The 21,691-nt window shown below is 41.7% G+C and overlaps 1 protein-coding gene across 3 annotated transcripts in view; it reads left to right on the forward strand.

Annotated features, from left to right (window-relative positions):
• Positions 1-8,307: 8,307 nt before the first annotated feature.
• LOC125129492 (Fc receptor-like protein 3) overlaps positions 8,308-21,691 on the forward strand; it is a 40,703-nt gene continuing 27,319 nt past the window's right edge. Inside the window, exons 1-8 of one of the 3 annotated variants that reach the window (XM_047784228.1) lie at positions 8,308-8,369; positions 8,505-8,637; positions 15,067-15,087; positions 16,152-16,394; positions 17,009-17,263; positions 17,491-17,775; positions 18,721-19,008; positions 19,906-20,181. In XM_047784228.1, coding sequence (XP_047640184.1) covers positions 8,607-8,637; positions 15,067-15,087; positions 16,152-16,394; positions 17,009-17,263; positions 17,491-17,775; positions 18,721-19,008; positions 19,906-20,181 — 1,399 coding nt within the window. In that variant the 5' untranslated portion in view covers positions 8,308-8,369; positions 8,505-8,606. Of the gene's footprint in view, positions 8,638-15,066; positions 15,088-16,151; positions 16,395-17,008; positions 17,264-17,490; positions 17,776-18,720; positions 19,009-19,905; positions 20,182-21,691 lie in introns of those variants that run through there. The other 2 variants (XM_047784229.1, XM_047784230.1) reach the window with 2 other exon arrangements.

Raw genomic sequence — 21,691 nt, forward strand, 5'->3', positions numbered from 1 at the left:
ATTTTTATTTGAGGGATAACTTCGCTCTTTCCTTGAGGTCAAAACCTCTCAACTATAATCCTCAAATATAATGCAGATATCAGGAAACACAGAACATAGTCTGGTATCATAAATAAGTGAAGAGACAGGGTGGAAATTAGAGAATCCATGACCAGTCTAAGAAGAGCAGCCCCGGGCGAGGACATTTGTCTTTAGCAATGATTTTTTTCTCACTATAATCAGTTACCTAAGAACTTAATCTTGGATTAAAACGTATCTCTACCTCATTATACATTGAGTGGATGGACATAAATTTTTTAAAGCACTTAAGAGGAAAGTTCTAAGAATTAAAGATACTGGACCTTATGGAGTTCCCTTTGTGGCTCAGTGGTTAACGAACTCAACTAGGATTCATGAGGATGAGGATTTGATCCTTGGCCTCGCTCAGTGGGTTAAGGATCCAGCGTTGCTGTGAGCTGTGGTGTAGGTTGCAGACTCGGCTTGGATCCCGAATTGCTGTGGCTGTGGCATAGACTGGCAGTGGCAGCTCCAGTTCAACCCCTTCCCTGGGAACTTCCATATGCTGCAGATAAGGCCCTAAAAAGGCAAAAAAAAAAAAAAAGATACTGGATCTTATTCCAGTAACCAGCTTACTCCCCAGTTATCCAGCCTACTTGGTGGTTTCATCTAGCAGGGAAAGAAGGAATAGACCATGAATTTATAATTCAGTTTGATGCCTTTAAAGACTGAATGAAAGCATTGGGGGTGGGAAAATAAAATGCCCAGAGGACAGTGGTCCCCTGTGTGATGTCACCAACAGAGAGAGCTAAGGAGTAGGAGTTTTAGCAGAATACCCTTTATCCATGTAAAAAGTTATGTTTACCTTGACATTCCCTGCAATGCTCGTTCTCCCTTCATATGTTAAAACCATAATCCCAGAGTTCCCCTTGTGGCTCAGCAGAAACATATCTGACTAGCATCCATGAGGATACAAGTTCGATCCCTGGCCCTGCTCAGTGGGTTAAGGATCCAGCATTGCCATGAGCTGTGGTGTAGGTCACAGATGCATCTTGGATCCTGAGTTGCTGTGGCTATGGTATAGGCCAGAGGCTACAGCTCTGATTCACCTCCTAGCCTGGGAACCTCCATATGCAGTGAAATCAGGCCTGAAAAAGCCAAAAACAAACAAACAAACAAACAAAAAAAACCCATAATCCCAATGTGATAGTATTTGGCAGTGGGACATTTGTGAGGTAATTAGATCAGGAGGGTAGGGTCTTTATGAATGCAGTTAGCACTCTTATAAGAAGCTAGCTCTCTTCCTGCCATAGGAGAATGTAAGGTAGCAGTCTGCAACCTGGAGAAGGGTCCTCACCAAACAGAACCTGACTATGCTGGCACCCTGATCTCAGACTTTCAGCCTCCAGAACTGTGAGAAATAAATTCGTGTTGTTGATAAACCATTCAGTTTATGGTATTTTGTTAGAGCAGCCCAAGCTAAGACAATCCTCTGAGGGAAAATAGATGCATCTCTGAGTGACTAAGGAATGTGCTAGAACTTCCATCCTGTCTAAAGGTGAAGAGGTTACACCTGATACCATCTCACTGCCTGTGCTTGTGATTAAGGGAGCAGGTCAGACATGGGAATCTCTGCAGAAATGAAAAATCCAAAAATCCCCTCCCCTGTCTTTCAGACTGGCTCACCCTCCTGGCTCCCTTTTCTGTCTTTGAATGAGATGGTGTAGTTCTGATATGCCAGAGGGAAAAGACCTGGGAAATAAAGACTGTGACAAAGATGGAAAATCGTCATTTTTTACAAATGAAGTCTCAAGCTTCCCTATCCAAAAATGCAGCTTTTGAATGACTGCGGCAAATATCAGTGTACTGCTACTGAAAGAAAATCCTAAAGAAATGGCAAAGAATGGTAAATATTGAAGTCTTAGGTCAAACTGTCCCTCCTATGGGAGCCGGGCTGGACAGGAGGCAATACTAGCAGAACAGATGGCTACCTAGGAGGGGAAAGCTACCCATACATTAAATATGAACTTGACCTCTCTTGAGAGACCCAGCCCTCTCCACAGAGCTCAGATGCCCAGCTCCAGTTTGCTTCTTCAGAGATAGCAGGACTCTGGGTTCAGGCTGGAGCAGCTTCCCAGAGTCCCAGATCCCCACCATGTGGAGTGTAGACTCAGGGCCTTACTGGTGCCAGGCAGAGTGACAGTCACTCACAGTGTCAGGAATCAGAGCCTCCAATCCTAAATTTATGGGCAGAATAAGTATTTTGGGGGCTGACCATGAGGAAAAACAGGAGTCCTGTAGCTTCAGCTTGGATGGCTAGTATTTTGTTTCTTTGTACAACTCCTGGCCTGGTGGAAAGTAGGCGCTGGATCAAAGACACTCTCCAAATTGCTCTTGGCATTTCATGGACCAAGCTCTTTATAATCTTTGTCTTCTTTATGGAAGTAATATCATCAATCAAACCTTCATTGATCACTGACTCTGTGCCTTGGCATTTAGTAGTGGCTGGGAACTTTAAAAGGCAAGGCCCCTGCTCTCCAATGGCTTTTCAAAGGGCTCCATGTGCTGGATTGCAATACACATGGGGCTAAATGAAGCATCAGAGAAAGCAGAAATCAAAGTGAGCTGAAGTGGTCAGAGGAGGGGTAACCATTTGTGTTGATCCTTGGAATTGGCAGTATTGGAGGAATCAGTGCTGACACTGTTGTCAGAAACAGTGCCTTTCCCAAGGTAGGAATGATGTTACCGTGACCCTCTTCATTCTATGCAAAAGGTGTCTGCATGCATAGTGACTCATCAAAAAAAGAGTCTCAACTCTCATGAATTCATCACAATTCTTTAATGACTGCTACCCATGAAATTAGCCAGGGGTAGGACACACAAGTATCTGTATCAAGACTAATCACAAGTATCTGTATCCAAGACTAATCACCATGGATTCCCTTCCTATTGTATACTTGTAATATATTACATAGGCAATACTCATATGCTCACTCCTTGCATTAGAGAATGAAATAAATCTATCTTGTCCCGGAGTCTTTCATAGTCAGAGTCCTCACATGTCTTCTGTTCAGCTAGAAGTTCTGGTCTCTAATGTGAGCCTAGATACACAGGGGGAGCAAATGACTGAAGTTGGGAATCTCATCCTGCTCTGCTCAGTGGCTGAGGGCACAAGAATCATCACATTTTTCTAGCACAGAGAGGCCACAGGAATCAGTCTGGGAAAGAAGCCCAGCATTCCCAGTCAGGAGACCTGGAGATCCCAGCAGTGAAGAAGCACAGTGTCAGCCAATATTATGGTAGAGCTGACAATGGCCATGATCCCATCAGAGCAGGTGAATATCCCTATGAGAAGTGAGTTGCACACTCAGGTATCTCAGACAGAAACCCTGAAACCAGGAGCCAGGAGTCACAGGAAAATCCCAGCGATCAGTACTGTGGAGAGCCAACAACAGTCTGAGGATGGGTTACCTTTGCAAGTTAAGCTGCTGACATCTTTCTTTTCACGGAAGAAAACACAAAGGGGGCTGGGTTGGCATTAGAAATAAATAAGGAATTCCCATCGTAGCTGTGGTCAACAATCCTGACTAGTATCCATGAGGATACAGGTTTGACCCCTGGCCTTGTTCAGTGGGTTAAAGATCCGGTGTTGCTGTGAGCTGTGGTGTAGGTCACAGACGTGGCTCGGGTCCTGAGTTGCTGTGGCTGTGGTGTAGGCCAGCAGCTATAGCTCTGATGATACCCCTAGCCTGGGAACCTCCAAATGTGGGTGCAGCCCTAAACACACACACACACACACACATGAAATAAATAAGATGAGAACAACAAATGACTGTGTCTCTAGACAATAACCCCGAGTTGGTATTTCCCCAAATTTCTGAAGACACTTTTGAGAAAACAACCTCTGGTGCTCTAGTGGGGATATGGGGATGGAAGGAATACATGATGACCCAGAGCCAGGCCCTTTTTGAAACCCTGGCATGGGAGTTCCTGAATCTATTTCCTCCGAAATATAAGAAAATATTCCTTTTTAGGGTATAGCCATAAAAGACAAAACAAAACAAAACACCCAAAAAACCAAAAAAATGTAGGTGGAGATCTAGGTAATGTCCGCTGTGTTGGGGGAGTTGGAGAAGGTGAACTCCATGCCTGACTACCTTTCTTCTCTCCTCACTAATCTGAAAAGTACACACTAAGGTAAATTTACATGAATTTATATTGACCATTTCTGTATAGTATTGGCAAGGATTCCCTCGCCCATTACTGATGTAAATTGGATTGGACAAAAAAAAAAAAAAGTAGTTCCTGTGTGGCTCAGTGGGTTAAGAACCCGACATAGTGTCTATGAGGATGCAAGTTTAATCCCGGGCCTCACTCAGTGGGTTAAGGATCCAGCATTGCTGCAAGCTGCAGTGTATTGGATGCAACTCAGATCTGGTGTTGCTGTGGTGTGGGCTGGCAGCTGCAGCTCTGATTTGACCTCTAGCTTGGGAACTTCCATAAGCCACAGTTGCAGCCCTAAAAAGGAAAAAAAAAAAAAAGAGAGAGAGAAAAGAAGAAAGTAAACCTCAAAAATCTGATCAATTATTTTCATGCTTCACGATTTTCTAAGGTTCTTTGCTGTGGGCGATGTTGCCATATTACTAATTTTACAATATGTCATTTTCCCCTGTGCGTAGTCACTTGAGACTAAAACCATTACCACATTCCTCCATGCTTGACTTTTAAATAAAAAGTCCAATTATTAAACATAATTTAATAATTTTCAATAGACATGCTTCATTTATATGCAATGGAATAAAATGTAATAAGGACTTATATTTAAATAAATTGAAACAACTTAGTACAATATTTTCTCTCTCCTTCTCAGTTGTCCTACTCAGGACAAGAACAGTAACGCATTTGAATTCTTTGATCTATTACATGGGTCATAAAAGGACGCAGATGTCCGGCAGTTGATGCTGGTTGCAGGTAGGACCTCAACTAGGATAGTCAATTAGAGCGTGTTTGCACCACATTGCAATTTGGTCTGGATTTCCTCATGACACGGTAACCTCAGGGGAGTCAAACTATTTACATGTTGGTTTAGGATTCAAAAAAAAAGGTGTGATATTGAATCTACAACATCTCATTGACTAATTTAAAAGTTACACAGAGTCACTCCTAACACTTTTTACTGGGCTCTAGAGCCTAGAAAAATTGTCCAGATGCAAGTGGAGGGAACATAGACTCCACCTCTAAACTGAAGAACTATCAAAAATCAATTTTTAAATTGAAGTATAGATTGATTTACTATATTGCATTAGTTTCAGATGTACAGCATAGTGATTTTTTTGCAGATTATATTCCATTATAGGTTATTACAAGATATTGAGTGTAACTCCCGGTGCTATAAAGTAAATCCTTGTGGCTTATCTTTTTTATGTATCATAGTATTTATCTATCTGTTAATCCCATTCTCCTAATTTGTCCCTCCTTCACTCTCTCCCCTTTGATAATGATAAATTTGTCTTCTATGTCTGTTTCTGTAAAAAAGAAATTTTAAGTGTGTTTTATTGTCCATGGTTAACAACCTTGGGCAAGTAGTTTGCCATGTTCACACAGCCCTAGCGGAAGGTAAAACTGAGATCAAAATCCGTATTTGCCTGACCACAAAGCCTCAGACCTGACTTTGTTGCCATTCCTCACTTTATTTTCATCTTCTAAGCTTTATTCATTTTAGTAAGGTGTCATTTATTAATCTATAAGATAGAGCAGCTATGGAAACAGTATAAAGTTTTTCCCCCAAAATTAGAACTATTATAGGATCTACCAATCCCAGTTCTGGGTATTTATCCCAAATAATTGAAATCAGGATTTTGACGAGATTATTAGCAAGGCTATGTTCATTAAAGCACTATTCAAAATAGCCATGGTATGGAAAAAACCTGTCCATCATCAGATACACGGATAAAGAAAACATGGTGTGTACATATAATGAAAAGCTACTCAGCCTTAGAAAAACAAGGAAACTCTGCAACTTATGACAACATAGATGATCCATGAGGACAGTATGCTAAGTGAGGTAGGCCAGTCACAGGAGAGAAACACTGCATTATCTTACTTATATGAGATATCTAAAGAAGTCAAATTCATAGAACTAAGAGTCAAATTGTGGTTGCCAGAAAGGGGAAAGGAGGAACTACTGCTAATTAACTGTCATAAAGTGTCAGATAAGCAAGCTTAAGTCTGCATCTAGAAATCTACTGGCATAACATGTAGATAACATTGTCTCTCTAGTCAACAATAATGTATAATTAAAATTTTGTTAAGAAGATAGATATCATGTTCAGTGTTCTTACTACAATTAAAAAAAAAAAGAAAAGAAAAGAAGGGAAGAGGGAGCGGAGGAGGAAAGAAAGGAAGTAGGAAGGAAGAAAAGAAAGAAAATGTTGAGAACACACCAGACTCTTTTTAGCTCTTGTGATATTATAGTCTAAGGAGACAAGGAAACATCAAACAATCACATAAATACACACACAAAGACAAAATTAGGTAACTGTCATGGGGGAAAGAATAGAATGTCATTTGCTTAAAGAGGATCTCTTTCCATTATAGCTTCTGGAGGTTGTCCCCACAGAAGGGAAACTTCATCAGAGGTTTTTCCATTTCTAATATAAAGGTGTATTTGAATGGTCCTAACTCTCTATTCCGGTATTTAGATTGCTGAGAATGGTCTGAATTGATGTTGAGAGCTTTCCTAACAGAGGTGATGTTACCCTCAAGGCAGCAAAAATTGGTTCTTGTGAAGGAGAAAAAAAAATCATATTTTTAGTGTAAAAGCAGACATATATGTACAGATATACAAAATATCTGTGCTATTAATGTTTCACGGAGGAGAGAGGTGGCTAGGAAAAAAAAAAATCTAAAAAGAGACGTGCTAATGAAATAAAGGTTGAGAAACATTGGTCCAGAGTTTTTCATAGTCCTTCAATAAATATTAAATGCCTGTCTTCAAGAAAGAATTATTAGAGGCACAGAGTATATACAACAATGGGTAAGATAAACATGGGCCCTTGAATTTTAACCTAGGAGAAGTCACCAAAAAAAGCAAACTGAAGAAATTGTTACAAATTATGGAAAATGCTGTGAAAAAGGCACACAGGGGCCTGAAACTGAAAAGAATCAGCTGAGATCTCTTTGATTGTAAGGCCATGGAAGGCCTCTCAAAAGGGCTCTAGCTTTTAAAACAGGGGTTCTGCAGTGTTTTCGTTGTCTTTGCTGTTTTGTTTTGTTGTAATGCAAGTGCCCTAAGCTTTGATTGCTGAGGCATTTACTTCAAAGAGCTGTCAGCCACCAGCCTACTTTGTTTTAGAGATATTGGTTGATTTTGATAACTGACCCTCTGGGCCTCTTGGTTTTTTTTTTTTCTCTTCCTGTGCTTTAAATTCCAGTCTTCTATTTTTTGAATTCACAATAAAGAGTGAGCCCTGGAAATTTCAGGACCCTACCCTCCAGCCTAGGCCAAGACCTCACTGTGTAGCCCCAGGTGGGCCATGTGCTTTCCAGGACCTGTGAGTAATACACTTTCCTTTTACAAAGTTTCTTCATGGTTATTGCTGAGGGTGTCTTGCAATCATGATAAGATCCACAAGGGCCTGTCCAGCCACAGCATTGATCGTAGGCTGAGATGGGAACAAAACAGTTTTCTCTCTTCTACTTGTTCACTTATCTTCTAATTTACACAGATCCAGGAGGAATTTAGGGGCAGCCTTTTTTGCTAGTCTGTGAATTTTTACTATTTATTTATTTATTTATTTTTGCTTTTTAGGGCCTCACCCATGGCCTATGGAAGTTCCCAAGCTAGGGGTTGAATTGGAACTGCAACTGTCAGCCCAAACCACAGCCACAGCAATGTGGGATCCAAGCCATGTCTGCGACCTACACCACAGCTCACCGCAATGCCGGATCCTTAACCCACTGAGCGGGACCAGGGATCAAACCCAAGTCTTCATGGATACTAGTTGGGTTCGTTACTGCTGAGTCACAATGGGAACTCCAGTCTGTGAATTAAAAAAAAAAATGTTTTTTTCCTCTTCAACAACTTCATGCCAGCTAATGTAGGGTCGAAAAGGCTTTGGTGTCCACTTTGATACTTTTTTTTGTGATTCACACCGTAAAACCTAGCAAGACATCACAGTCCCCAAGTATACCTATATTAGGAGCCTTCTGCAGAACAGAAGTTTTGTGCATTCAAGGTAATGAAGGGTTTTTCCATTTGAAAATGAAAAAAAAAAATTATTTGAATACTAGCAAATCCCCGGTGTGGCCTTTTCAGAGAACCCAGCACAGCCCTGGGGACATTTCTCCTGAGAGACCTGAGCTGTTAGAAGGTGACTGTCAACATCTGAAAAATGCACAGCTGCCAGAGTTGAAACACAAACAACATTTAGGAAGATAGCCATGTTCATTTTTCAGAACTAAGGCGAGACATGATTCTTTTACTTCCTCTTTTCTAAATATTTCAGAGACCATCTGAGTGCTACCCTTCTGTCCTCTTTTGTGGATGGGAACTAAGGCTGGCTTTTGCTGAGAGAGACATTCCATGCCCTCAGCCAGACCAGGTCCCCATGCTTCTGTGGCTGCTTCTGCTGATCCTGGGTGAGTAGACGGGTTGAACTGGGACTGATGTCAACCAGGGAAAATCCAAGGAGTGTCCATCTCTGCTCCCACTCGGGATTTAGAGACAGATAGTAATTGTCCACTGAAAGAAAAATGTACAACATACAAGCTGTGAGTTAAGTTTTGTCTGGGAAACTTACTGAGGACGATAACCCACAGGACAGCCTCTCAGCACTGAGAAACTGCTCTGAAGAGGTAAGGGAGGAACCAGTGTGTGTGTGTATATGTATAGATTTAACAAATATATTAAACTATGTAATACATAATTATATATATTTATATTGTAGACATGTAAATTTTTGTTAGCTGGGAGAAACATGTAGTCAAGCATCAAAAGATGACTGCTAATCACAAAGAATAGACATCTCAAGTGAATGATTTTCATGCTTTTCTATGCATGGGAAGATAGAAGAATCAGAAGTCATTTGAAATTTTTTCTTACGTATGCTTCTTAACTATCTAAGGGCCGGTATATCCAAAGCACAAAATGTTAGCTGTTTCTCCTCATCCTGAATTCCCCTCAGAGGGCACTATTGGTGGGCAACTGCAGTGGCAAATGGTTTGATCTTTATAGAACAGGAACAGCAGGCAACAATTTTTCCTTTACAGTGCCCTTTGTTGGTCAGAAAAATTCAAGGTTTGGGAGGCATTTTACGACCAATTGGCCTGACAGTGTGCTTATTCAAAGACAAAGTGAAGATCTCAGTGATAGGTCATTCATGTGCTGTATCTGGATTAGGCCCTTGTTGATCACCTAAAGTTCTCTGCATCATTTGTCTTCCTAGTCTATTATGATCCAGGAAATGTTTTCCTCTTGTTATTTCTTCTTCTCATATCTAGAGCTGCACAATTACAATTATTCTCTATAGGGTAATGTAAGTGATAATTGTCTCAGGACCTTTACCCATTATTAATTTTGTTGGAGGCCTGGTTACACATCAGGTAAAACGAGAGACAACAATCTTATAAAATAGAATAGGAGTTCCCTGGTGGCCTAGTGGTTAAGGGTGAGCATTATCACTGCTGTGGTTTGGGTAACTGGTGTGGTGCAGGTTCAGTCTCCGGCCCAGAAACTTCCACATGCTAGGGGCATGGCCCAAACAATTTAAAAATAATGAATAGAAGTTCCCGTCATGGTGTAGTGGTTAACAAACCCAACGAGAATCCATGAGGATGTGGATTTGATCCCTGGCCTTGCTCAGTGGTTTAAAGATCTGGCGTTGCCATGAGCTGTGGTGTAGGTCGCAGACGAGGCTCGGATCTGGTGTTGCTGTGGCTCTGGTGTAGGCTGGTGGCTATAGCTCTGATTGGACCCCTAGCCTGGGAACCTCCATAGGCCACAGGAGCAGCCCTAGAAATGGCAAAAAATAAATAAATAAATAAAATCAGACAGAATGTAAATGCTATAGCTAGTAACATTAATAAGGTCAGAGTAGAACAGAGAGAGCATGAAGCATAAACAATTTGAAAACAACAAAGAGAGAATAAGTTAAAATAATGATTAGTATAATTAGTTGTAATCTGGATCATAACAAGCCATCAAGTCCAGAGGAGATCCAGCTGGAGAAGCCAAATTCTGGGCTGATCAGGTAAAAGGAAAAAAGTAAATAAATGTTTCATCTTTGTTTACAAAAGTATATTTTCTCAGTTTGCTGTGGCTCATAGTATGAGGAACGGTTTTCTGAGAAATAAGGATTAAAAGCCAGTAATATTTCAGGAGTTCCTGTTGTTGCTCAGTGGGTTAAGAACCCTGCATAGTGCCCATGAGGATGTGGGTTCGATCCCTGGCCTCGCTCAGCGAGTTAAGGATCCAGTGTTGCCACAAGCTGCCTCATAGAATGCACATGCTGCTTGGATCTGGTGTTGCTGTGGCTGTGGCGCAGGCCTGCAGCAGCAGCTCCAATTTGACCCCTACCCCAGAAACTTCCATTAAAAACAAAAAAAGCTAGTAATACTTCAGACAAAAATTATAAAATTATAAATTATTTTAGTTCGTTGAGGTCTGTGCAATTAATCCCGATAGCTTTGGATGAAGTCATGAGGTTTTCCATTGAAGTTTTGTAATTTCTTAGCCGGTTCAGTGGTATGATCTAAAAGTCATCAGAAACCTTTTTTCTCAAAAGCTCTTTTTTATGAATCTTCTTGAAAGTCTTCATTTTGTAAAAGCATCAGAGTAAAACAATGACTGCCTATAAATGACGAAAGATTTAAAATGGCATGGTTAAAAATCTGATTACAGCGTAACTGACAAAGAACATACAACATTCCTGTGACATACAATATTTTAGGTTAATAATTTGAATTATGACCAATAATACTATATTACGACATATCAGACTTTTAGGAATTTCATATAACTTTTGGAATATCTATATTAATGACATTTACCCATAAAAGTAGACCCTAAGAAGGTTTATCACCACTTAGTTGACAAAGTTTCCCACTTAATTTAACATACCAAAGAAACCTAATTAGTTTAATATCTCTCTTTGGGATGTTTTAGTGTCCCTTTGAAATATCCCAAAGTTGGCTAGAAGTCAAAAGAACATTTAAAATTTGACATAGGAAGTTTCTTAAAGTTTTTTAAATACTTGGTCAAATAGGATCATAAATCACTGTGAAAGATATATACTCATTGAACCCAAGTGACAATAGAAGATTTTAAAGGTAAATACAGAAAGTTATAGCAAATTACTTAAAAGATAAAGAAACTTTCCAATGTTATCAAAAGCAGATCAATATTCTAAGAAATTTTTGTTCTCAATATAGAGAGAAAACCAAATTCTAGTTTGGTACCAGCTTACTTTTAACATTTAAATGTAGTTACTCAGTTAAATTTTATTTTAATCTTAGCCAGCCCTTACTATGCACGACATGGTTATAGTTGCTTTCCCACAAACCTTCCATGACTTTCTTTTTCACTTTCACATTTTGTCCTGTGCTCTTTCTTTCTCTCCAGGACAAAATTACTTTCTTTTTCTGTAACAAAATTCATTTCCATTCTTTATATCCTTTTCCTTTCATACCAAGATGTTGCCCTTATTAATTTTCGTAGTTTTAATTACATATACTAATTAGAATTCTTTTTCTTTCATCTTCCTTCCTTCCTCCCTTCCTTCTTTCCTTTCTTTTTCTCCCTCTCTCTTTCTTATTCTTTTTTTCTTTCTGCCGCATCTGCAGCATACACCTTCCTGGGCTAAGGGTCAGATTGGGGCTGCATCTGCAACCTACACCACAGCCACGGCAATGTTGGATCCTTAACCCATTGAGCAAGGCCAGGGATTGAACCCACATCTTCACGGACACTATGTTGCATTCTTAACCTACTGAACCACAACAGGAAATCCAAATTCTCAACTTAAAAAAAAAAACTTAATTCCTAGTGAAAACTAAGAAGTAAGCAATTACGAACTGTGTTTTACATTAGCATTCTGTAGATTGGCACACTTATACATATTTATGATTTTTAAAAATATGTGCTTTTTATTTTTATTTTTTATTTGTCTTTTTAAGGCCACACTCACGGCATATGGAGGTTCCTACGCTAGGGGTCTAATCAGAGCTGTAGCTGCTGGTCTACACCACAGCCACAGGAATGCCAGATCTGAGCCATGTCTGCAACCTACACCACAGCTCACGGCAATGCCAGATCCCCAACCCACTGAGCAAGGCTAGGGATCAAACCCACAACTTCATGTTTCCTAGTCAGATTCATTTCCACTGCGCCATGACAGGAATGCCTAAAAATATGTGCTTTTGAAAAAGAATTTTTTATTATGGCACCAAACATTTTTTATTAATAGTCCCAAACAGTTTTAGTTTCTCTGTAAAATGAAGTCCATGTTCAGTAATTAATGTTTCAGTATCTGATTTTATGTGGACATTATCTAAAAGTTTAATAAATTTCCATCATTTAATTTAGAAAAATTCTAAAGTTTCAAGTTACCAAAGATCTGGAGAAACTATTTTTAAGTAGATACACCATAAAACATGATTAGTTTTTAAAAGTTCACCTAAAAGCTCTTACCCCATTTACATCTACTTAATTCATTTGTTCTTAACAATTATACTGGGATTATCCATGAAAATTTTATGAGACATGAGACCAAGTCAGTCACCATCCCAAGCAATTTTTCTCCCTGATAAATTTTATCACAGAGATAATATAACTTTATTTGAATCTTAGTAAACTTAGGTGTAGTAAAAGTAAGATGTCTATATTAGACCAACAAACTTGAACTTTAACACTGAATATTAATTTAATACTGACTATTTCCCAGATCACATGAACTTGAAATTCACTTCGGTTAGTTTCTACTACATTTAAAAATATTTAATTTGTAAGCACTTAAAATCAATTAAATAGAGCTATTTATAAATTTAATTTTGGAGTTCCCATCATGGTTCAGCAGAAGGGAATCTGACTGGTATCCATGAGGACGAAGGTTCCATCCCTGGCCTCGCTCAGTGGGTTAAGGATCTGGCATTGCCATGAGCTGTGGCATAGGTCGCAGATGCTGCTCGGATCCTACATTGCTGTGGCTGTGGTATAGGCTGGCGTCTACAGCTCTGATTCGACCCCTAGCCCGGAAACTTCCATATGCCTCGAATGTGGCCCTAAAATAGCACACACACACAAAAGAGTTCTATGTTCTAGAACTTTAGGGTTCAGTTTATCTTGCCTTTAAAACTTGCACAAGGTATTCAACAAAGGCCTGCTTTCGGAGTGCATAAGTTAAACAGAGCAATTTATCCTAGGGGCAAAAAAAATCTTTATTATTACTTTTATTAGTCCCTGAATATTAGCCCCCTGTTTTCACTTTATACTGTGTGGGCTCAGGTAACTTTATTGGTTCCCTTAAGTAAATGTAATTAATAGCGCCTGAATCGGGGGGAGAGACTTGTCCAAATTGGTCTGAACTCACTGGGGACAGATGGGCCCAAGAGGCCCCGCTGCTACCCAAGCTGTGCATCCTCATAGAGTTCAGGCGAAGGAGTGAAATCTGCTCTGGGTCCTTTTGTAGTCACCCAAACTGGTGACCAAAAGAAAAATGCACAATGTGAAAATTGTGAATTAAGTTTTATTTGGGGACTTACTGAGGACTATAGTCCAGGAGACAGCATCTCAGATAGCTCTGAGGAACTGCTCCAAAGAAGATAAGGGAGGATCCAGGATATATATGAACTTTTTTTTTTTTTTTTTAACTGGGAAAAATATATAGACAAGGATCAAAAGGTTACTGCAAATCACAAAGAACAGACATCTTAACGATTTTAGTGCTTTTCTCCATGTGGGAAAATGCAAGAATATGGGGTCATTTGAAAATTTCTCCTAGTTATGCTTCTTAACTATCTAGGGGCCAGTAAATCCAAGGCACAGGATGTTTCCTGTTTTTCTCCATCCTGAATTCCCTTCAGAGGGCACTGTCTGTGGGCAGCTGCAGCGACCAATGGCTTAATCCTTGTAGAACAGAACAGCAGACAACATTTTCTTCTTTACACAGGAGAAGAAAAACGAGCAGAGCTGGGTCCTGGGAAAACCAAAAGGTTCTCAATACAGCCAACAGAGCATGTCAAGTATATTATCCTTGGTTCTTCAGCCATTTCTTTTCCATCTCATAGGAAGATTGAATTTTTCTTTCTGCCAAATCCCTTCTGCATCCCTCAGATAAACTATTATTTCCAAATTTACCTAAGTGAGGGACAAGGAACTAAGAAACATGACCCCTTCCTGAGATGTTAAGCCAGTATTTAACCAGAGATTGAACAAGTAGAGAAGAAGCCATGCCCAAGAAATGAGGGGAGATAAACCATTTCTCCAAGCTCTGCCCTATTTCTTCACTGCTGAGTTCAGGCTAGAGAAGAGAGGGTGGGAAGGAACAATGAAGCTGCCACGCATGAAACAGCAAAGAGCCGAGCCAGGGCTGTGGATACAAGACATTCATGTCTGTAAAATGTATTATCGGCTATACGTGTTTGTTTGCTGAAGGAGGGGGCGGTTCTGGGTGTCAAAGAATGGGGGCAAATAAAGGGGAAGGAAAAACCAAAGAAGTGGTTGTGGCTGGGTTGTTGGAACACTTTTCAGAGAATGTCTCATTGAAAAGGTTTGGAAAGCAAGAGTTCCCATTGTGGCTCAGTGGTGACAAACCAACTAATAACCATGAAGATGTGGGTTTGATCCCTGGCCTCGCTCAGTGGGTTGAGGATCCAGTTGCCGTATACTGCAGTGTAGGTCACAGACACAACTCTGATCTGGCATTGCTGTAGCTGTGGTGTAGGCTGGCAGCTGCAGCTCTGATGATTTGACCCCTAACCTGGGTAACTTCCATACTGCACAGGTGCTGCCATAAAAAAAAGGTTTGAAAAGCATTTCTCTGCGCTAATCTCTAAATTTTGGCTCCCTTGCAGCTCCTGGAAGAGATCAATCAGGTCAGTTTTCCCCTTTCTCTGTTCCTCCTGGTCTCTGGGCATGGGTCCTCCTGGCCAACACTACCTGTTCCCAGAAATGAGGACTGTGGTGATGTGTCGACATCGGTGGTGTTGCTACTCTGAGGTCACACCTGTTGCTATGGTGGGTGAGCATAGCACCTTCTCTGATTTCTCCAGTCTACAGTTCTTTCCCTATCACCAAATGCCACAGTGTAGAGGGGAGGGAAGCACTGGCAGAGGGAAAGGTGGAGGCAGGAGGCCGATAGTGAGACGACCCCCATCCTCTCTCCTCTACTCCCCAAGACCCCTCCATCTGTATGTCCAAGCTGGTGCCACCACCAAAAAATAGAGAAATAACTCCCACTCACAGAGGAAGAATGCTACAGCCAAATCTTTACACATCTCCAAAAGAAGCTCATGTCATTGCATTGTTTCAATTTCTGTTCTCATTGGTCAGTTGCAATTATATATACAAGGAGACTCAAGGAGTCTATGCTTCTTTGTTTAAAATTTTTGTATCCTGTCCCAATTACGAATTGTATTCAACTGATAGAGTAGAAAAAAATTTGCCTTGCCCATAGAATCTCAAGTAAAGCAAGGTTTTAAAAAAATTGGAAGTGAAAAGAAAATCTTGTCCATTAAGTATTAACAACCAAGTAGGAATTGGTTTTTCAGAATTCGGAAACGGCTTCTGAAGGGTATATATACCCCACGCTCACTTTTGTCTTGACAGGAAGGTATATACAGGGAAAGCATTTCAGGATCAGCCCACCTTCAGAGGCCTTCACAGTCCAACTACAAATCACATCTCTTCAACTTTTCTGAGCCCGCAGCAGGAAGCTAACACCTGTTCCCTATGACGCCCTCTGGTCCACCTCCAGGCGAGGCAAAAAATGAAGTGGTTCTGTCCCAGGCATTTTCCCACGTTGTGTCTTCTCCATTTCCCACCCTGGTCCTAATAGAAATCAGTCCAGAAAAAACACCTAGCTGCAGGCTGGCCCTCCCATCCTCCATCCACCTCCTGTTTACCTTTACCTGCCTTCATCTTTCCATTTTCTCTTCAGGAGTAATTCCCAAAGCTTTTCTTCTCCTCAATCCTCCATGGTCTACAAACTTCAAAGGAGACAAAGTGACTCTCACGTGCAAAGATTCCTATTCTCCAAGCCAGGGACACATATCTTGGTACTATAATGAGAAATTGTTGGATAAAAACTCTGAAGCAATTCAAATAGACCAGACTGGAGATTACAGTTGCAAGACCCAAAGATCTTCTTTCAGTGACCCTGTACATGTGGATTTTTTATCTGGTGAGGAAAGAAAAGGGGCATCTCTGAAATGAAACTCCTGGGCATCATGTCTAAGGGCTGGATTTCCACAGGGAGCCTAGACAGAGTCATAACCAGGCATGAGGATATTTGATGTATGGACCTCAGTGGGGAAAATGAGAATATAGGGCAGGAACAGGAAGGTTCATGGTCCATCTTCTTGGTCCAGAGGGTATCAGTGAGTCAGAAGTTATTAGGCAAAAGGGATCCAGGTCTGAAAAAAGGTATGGTATAAAATTCCTCTTTTAGCAACATGTATGGGGGGAATTCCTGGTGGCACATCAGGTTAAGGATCTGGTGCTGTCACTGCTGTCTTGAATTGCTGCTGTGGTGTGGGTTCGATCCCTGGCTGGGGAACTTCTGCATGCTGTGGTTGTGGCCAAAAAATGTCTGGGGATTTCTTAAGGACATTTTCTGGTAATTAGTTTATTATCTTAGGATAAGGGAGACCCAAGTATTGTGACCATGTGGAAATGTTGATGAAGGACATTTGTAGCTTTGTATAGGATTGCGGATCTTTCTTCATGGGCAGAAAGGAGAGTTTGAAGAAAGAAGCATCAGGGAATACACTGAGTATATTTCTCTACTCTTTGCAGACTGGCTGATCCTCCAGGCCCCATACCCTATCTTTGAAGGAGATGATGTAATTCTGAGATGCCCGAGGAGAGAAGAAAGCACTAGTGAAACGGTTTTCTACAAAAATGAAAGAAAAATTAGTAGTAATTATGAATCTAGTTTCACCCTAACTTCAGTCTCCAGGGATCATGGCAAATATCATTGCAGTGCTTCTAAAAAAAGTTTATGGCGAACAAAGAAGGAAAATTCAAAACCTCTAATGATTCAAGTTCAAGGTAATGGCTCTCCTCTTGCAGGGCTCAGCAGGGAAACAGTGTGTGGGGATCCAGGGAGGGGCTCATCAGTGAAGATTTCATGAAATACCTCCAGTCACGGGAGGGCAGTGGGAGATGGTTCTACCATGGGTGCCTGTGTTCCATAGCTGGTGCCGAGAGCAAACTTGCATCCTACCAGGAGCTCTGAGCCTCACTATCCTGGCAACTCTCTGTATTCTTCCCTCTAGAGCTGTTTTCACGTCCTGTGCTGACATTCAACCCCTCCCCGGCCATAGAGGGGAGACCAGTAACCCTGAGATGTGACACATGGCTCCCTCCACAGAGGGCAGACACTCAGCTTCAATTCTGTTTCTTCAGAGAAAACGAGGCCCTGGGGTCAGGCTGGAGCAGCTCCCCAGAGCTCAGGTTACCCACCATGTTGAGTGAAGCCTCAGGATCTTACTGGTGCCAGGCAGAGACAGTGACTCCGGCTGTCAGGAAAAGAAGCTTGAGATTCCAGATCCATGTGCAGAGTGAGTATCTATGCAGCTGCTCTCCCAAGGTCAGAGCTGGGGAGAGGAGAGCAGAACAGTGACAGGTCCTTCTCCCTGGGACGGTGAGCGTAACAGAGAGGATATTTCAGCTGTCCTGGTATCCTTCTCTCTTCAGGTTTAACATGGGCTCAATGTCCCTAGAACCTTCTCTTCCATCTAAGTCAGTTAATAGCAGTTATTGATCAATTACTGGGTCCCCAGCCCTGCAGGGGTTACAGAGCCTTATAGGATATATTCTCTTGTGGGTCAACAGATAACTGGAGGCACAGATGACCACGTGTAGTCTTTATAGGTCCCTATGCTGCTGCCATTTGTTGACTTAAACATACTCCGAAATTAAAGAGAGAGATAAACGAGCATTGGACTAATTGGAAAAGAATGTGGGAAGATGGAAGGAGACTGGAGAAGGGTCTTGAAGAATAGGAAGGGGAGTTGGATTTTAGGACAGAAGTCATATTGTCAGGGTTCTTTCTTATTTTGTGGTCCACTGGTGCATCAAAGAGTCTTTAGAGGAGTTCCCATTGTAGCTTACTGAATTAAGAACCCGACTAGTATCCATGTGGATCTGGCATTGCTGTGTTTGTGGTGTAGGCCAGCAGGTGCAGCTCTAATTCGACCCCTAGCCTGAGAACTTCCATATGCTGCAGGTGCACCCCTAAAAAAAAAGAAAAAGATTCCGTAGAGATAAATGCCGATAAAATGCGACTGTGGTCAACATTAGGTTTAAGGAGATCAAGGATGGGAATTGTCATGTGTGGTGGTGGGGGGTTGTTATTCCCTTTACAATAATATACACAATTAATTCCCTATTGCCCACTTTGGACCCCTGCTTATTGCCCTTGCTGCTGCTGGCTTATTCGTGGTAGAACTGGCCTTCTCCTTTCTGCCGCGAGAACCCTCATGTGTCACCTTGCGTTCTCCCAGGAGTCCCTGTGTCTGATGTAAATCTAGAGATCCAGCCCCCTGAGGGGCAGCTGATTGAAGGAGGAAATCTGCTCCTTATTTGCTCAGTAGCCAAGGGTACAGGGAATATCACATTCTCCTGGCACAGAGAGGGCACTGTCAGAAGTCTGGGAACAAGGACCCAGCGTTCCTTGTCAGCAGAACTGCAGATACTCACTGTGAAGGAGCGTGATGCTGGGAGATACTACTGTGCAGCTGACAACCTTCATGGTCCCATCCTCAGTAAACTGGTTACAGTCACACTCAGAAGTAAGTTCCTGATTCCTGTTCAACCTTGGTTCACAAGCCAGGGTTTAGGTTTTATAGCAGCTAGGAGGCTCTTCAGAAAGAGGCAAAGGAGGAGTTCTCGTCATGGCTCAGTGGTTAACGAATCTGACTAGGAAGCATGAGGTTGTGGGTTCGATCCCTGGCCTTGCTCACTGGGTTGAGGATCCGTCGTTGCCGTGAGCTGTGGTGTAGGTCACAGACATGGCTAAGATCCTGCGGCATATGGAGGTTCCTAGGCTAGGGGTTGAGCAGAGCTGTAGCAGCTGGCCTATACCACAGCCACACAACTCGGGATCTGAGCAGCATCTGTGATCTACACAATAGGCCATGGCAACACCAGATATTTAACCCACTGAGCGAGGCCAGGGATCAAACCTGCATCCTCATGATACTAGTCAGATTTGCTTCCACTGAGCCACAGTGGGAACTCCAACATCTTATTTCTTGCAGCAAGGACTGTTGTGATGAGAACAAAATTATCTAGGATTATTCATGGTTCAAGAGATGTATCTGTTTTTAGGAGTTTCCATCGTGGCGCAGTGATTAACGAATCCAACTAGGAACCATGAGGTTGTGGGTTCGATCCTTGGCCTCGCTCAGTGGGTTAAGGATCCGGCATTGCTGTGAGCTGTGGTAGGTTGCAGATGCGGCTCAGATCCTGTGTTGCTGTGACTGTGGCGTAGGCTGGTGGCTACAGCTCCAATTAGACCCCTAGCCTGGAAACCTCCATATGCCATGGGAAGCAGCCCTAGAAAAGACAAAAAAAAAATGAGAGAGAGAGAGAGAGAGAGAGAGAGAGATGTATCTATTTTTAGGCTTCTTGAGTGGGATTATGAATCTGCCTTAGTCCTTCTCTGACAGATCTTTTTTCTCTCTCAGTTCCAGTGTCTCGCCCTGTCCTTACCCTCAGGGCCCCGAGGCCCCAGGCTGTGGTGGGGGATATGGTGGAGCTTCACTGTGAGGCCCAGAGAGGCTCTCCCCCAATCCTGTACCAGTTTTATCATGAAGATGTCGCCCTGGGGAACAGCACAGTTCCTTCTGGAAGAGCATCCTTCACGTTCTCTCTGACTGAAGAACATTCTGGAAACTACTCCTGTGAGGCTGACAATAGCCTGGGGGCTCAGCGCAGTGACAGAATGACCCTCAGTGTTATAGGTGAGTAGGATGTGCCCACAGTGGGAACAACCAAGAACAGAGTCTGTCTTCCCCCGTGGAGTTCTTTCCTGGTGTGACATTCCAGCAGACTCCCCACTTGCTTTGCCTTTACCCGAAAGTTCTAGGATTCTTTCTTCCAACTGTTCAGGAACTTAAGCCATTCCTTCAATTCCTCTGTCACTGCCTTCCAGAGTCATGCATTCCTCAGTCTTTCTAGTAGAGGTACAAAGTCATTCCAAATTATCAGATAAATGATGGCTCAGCAATTTCTGAAAAATGAACATTGTCTAGAAAGGTTTATTTCTGAATTCCTTGATCTAAGAGCAAATGACCGGGCTGTTTCTTCTGTAGATGTTCTGCCCCTACTCCCATCTGACCTAAATTCTACATGGCTCTCTGGTTCACCAGGCAAAGTGTCTCTCTGTGGACATCCACCACCATCAGAGCCATAGAGCTTTCCCGTGGCCTTCAGACTCTAATAACCTCTCTGGTCTTCTCACTTTGTTCCAATGTCTTCTGACTCTTTGAATGCTGGGATGTCATTTAATATGATGTTTTCAGTATCTCCAAACAAAATTTTTCTTCACCAGGAGGCACCTGTGTATTTTTCATGTCCCATTTCCAGCCCATGTTGACAGTCAACAAGGTGCCCATTCACTGCGGAGAGACTCCTAGTCTAAGCCCTGGTTGTTCCAAAGTGTCCAGCATTTGTAGGATGGGGTAAACAGAGCCCTTGTACATAGGAGGAGATGGCAGGATAAAACAGCTATGGCAATAACGCCCAGTGACTCAAGCCCCTTACAGTCTCTGGATTTATGTCATGACTTCTTGGTCTCCAAATATTCGAAATTATTGGACTCCTTATGACATCTTGGTTAATAATGACTCTTCCTATGAGCCAAACTTGGGTTATGACCTAGGAAGCTATTAGAGTCAGGGGTGGGGGGAAGTACAGACAGTGTGCTGAAACTGGGATTCTAGTCTTAAATGGGAAAATATTTATTTGTATGACCTTGAAGAAATCTCTTTATTAGCCTTGTCTTGTTTTTCTCACTTATAAAGTAATTGAGCCAAGTAAATTATGGACGCACAAACTTTCCTGATACTGCATCATTTTCAGGAAAAATATCAAACACGCACCCTAAATATTTGTTTACTAATAATATACATGTACTGTTTTACTAACTTAAAGTATATCTTGTAATACAAACACAGAAAGAGAAATTAAATAAGGATGAAATGATTTAAAAATTCTTAGACTCTTTGACTGAAATGGTACTTGAATATAATCTTTTTTCTAATTTGAAAGTTTTGATTTAGTCTTGTGTACAGTTATCTGATGCATGGTTATGAGTTTGACTTTCTCCAGTTTGTTTCTGTGGGGCTGTTACTACTTCAGAAACTATCTTGTCAACACATCTAGATCTGAGTGGAAGGACAACATCTGTAATAGTCATTTTTCAACCCCATATACTAATTATACAGATTTTCATTGAAATTTGGCTAGTAA

Source organism: Phacochoerus africanus, chromosome 6, assembly GCF_016906955.1.
Source record: "Phacochoerus africanus isolate WHEZ1 chromosome 6, ROS_Pafr_v1, whole genome shotgun sequence".
Lineage (NCBI taxonomy): Eukaryota > Metazoa > Chordata > Mammalia > Artiodactyla > Suidae > Phacochoerus > Phacochoerus africanus.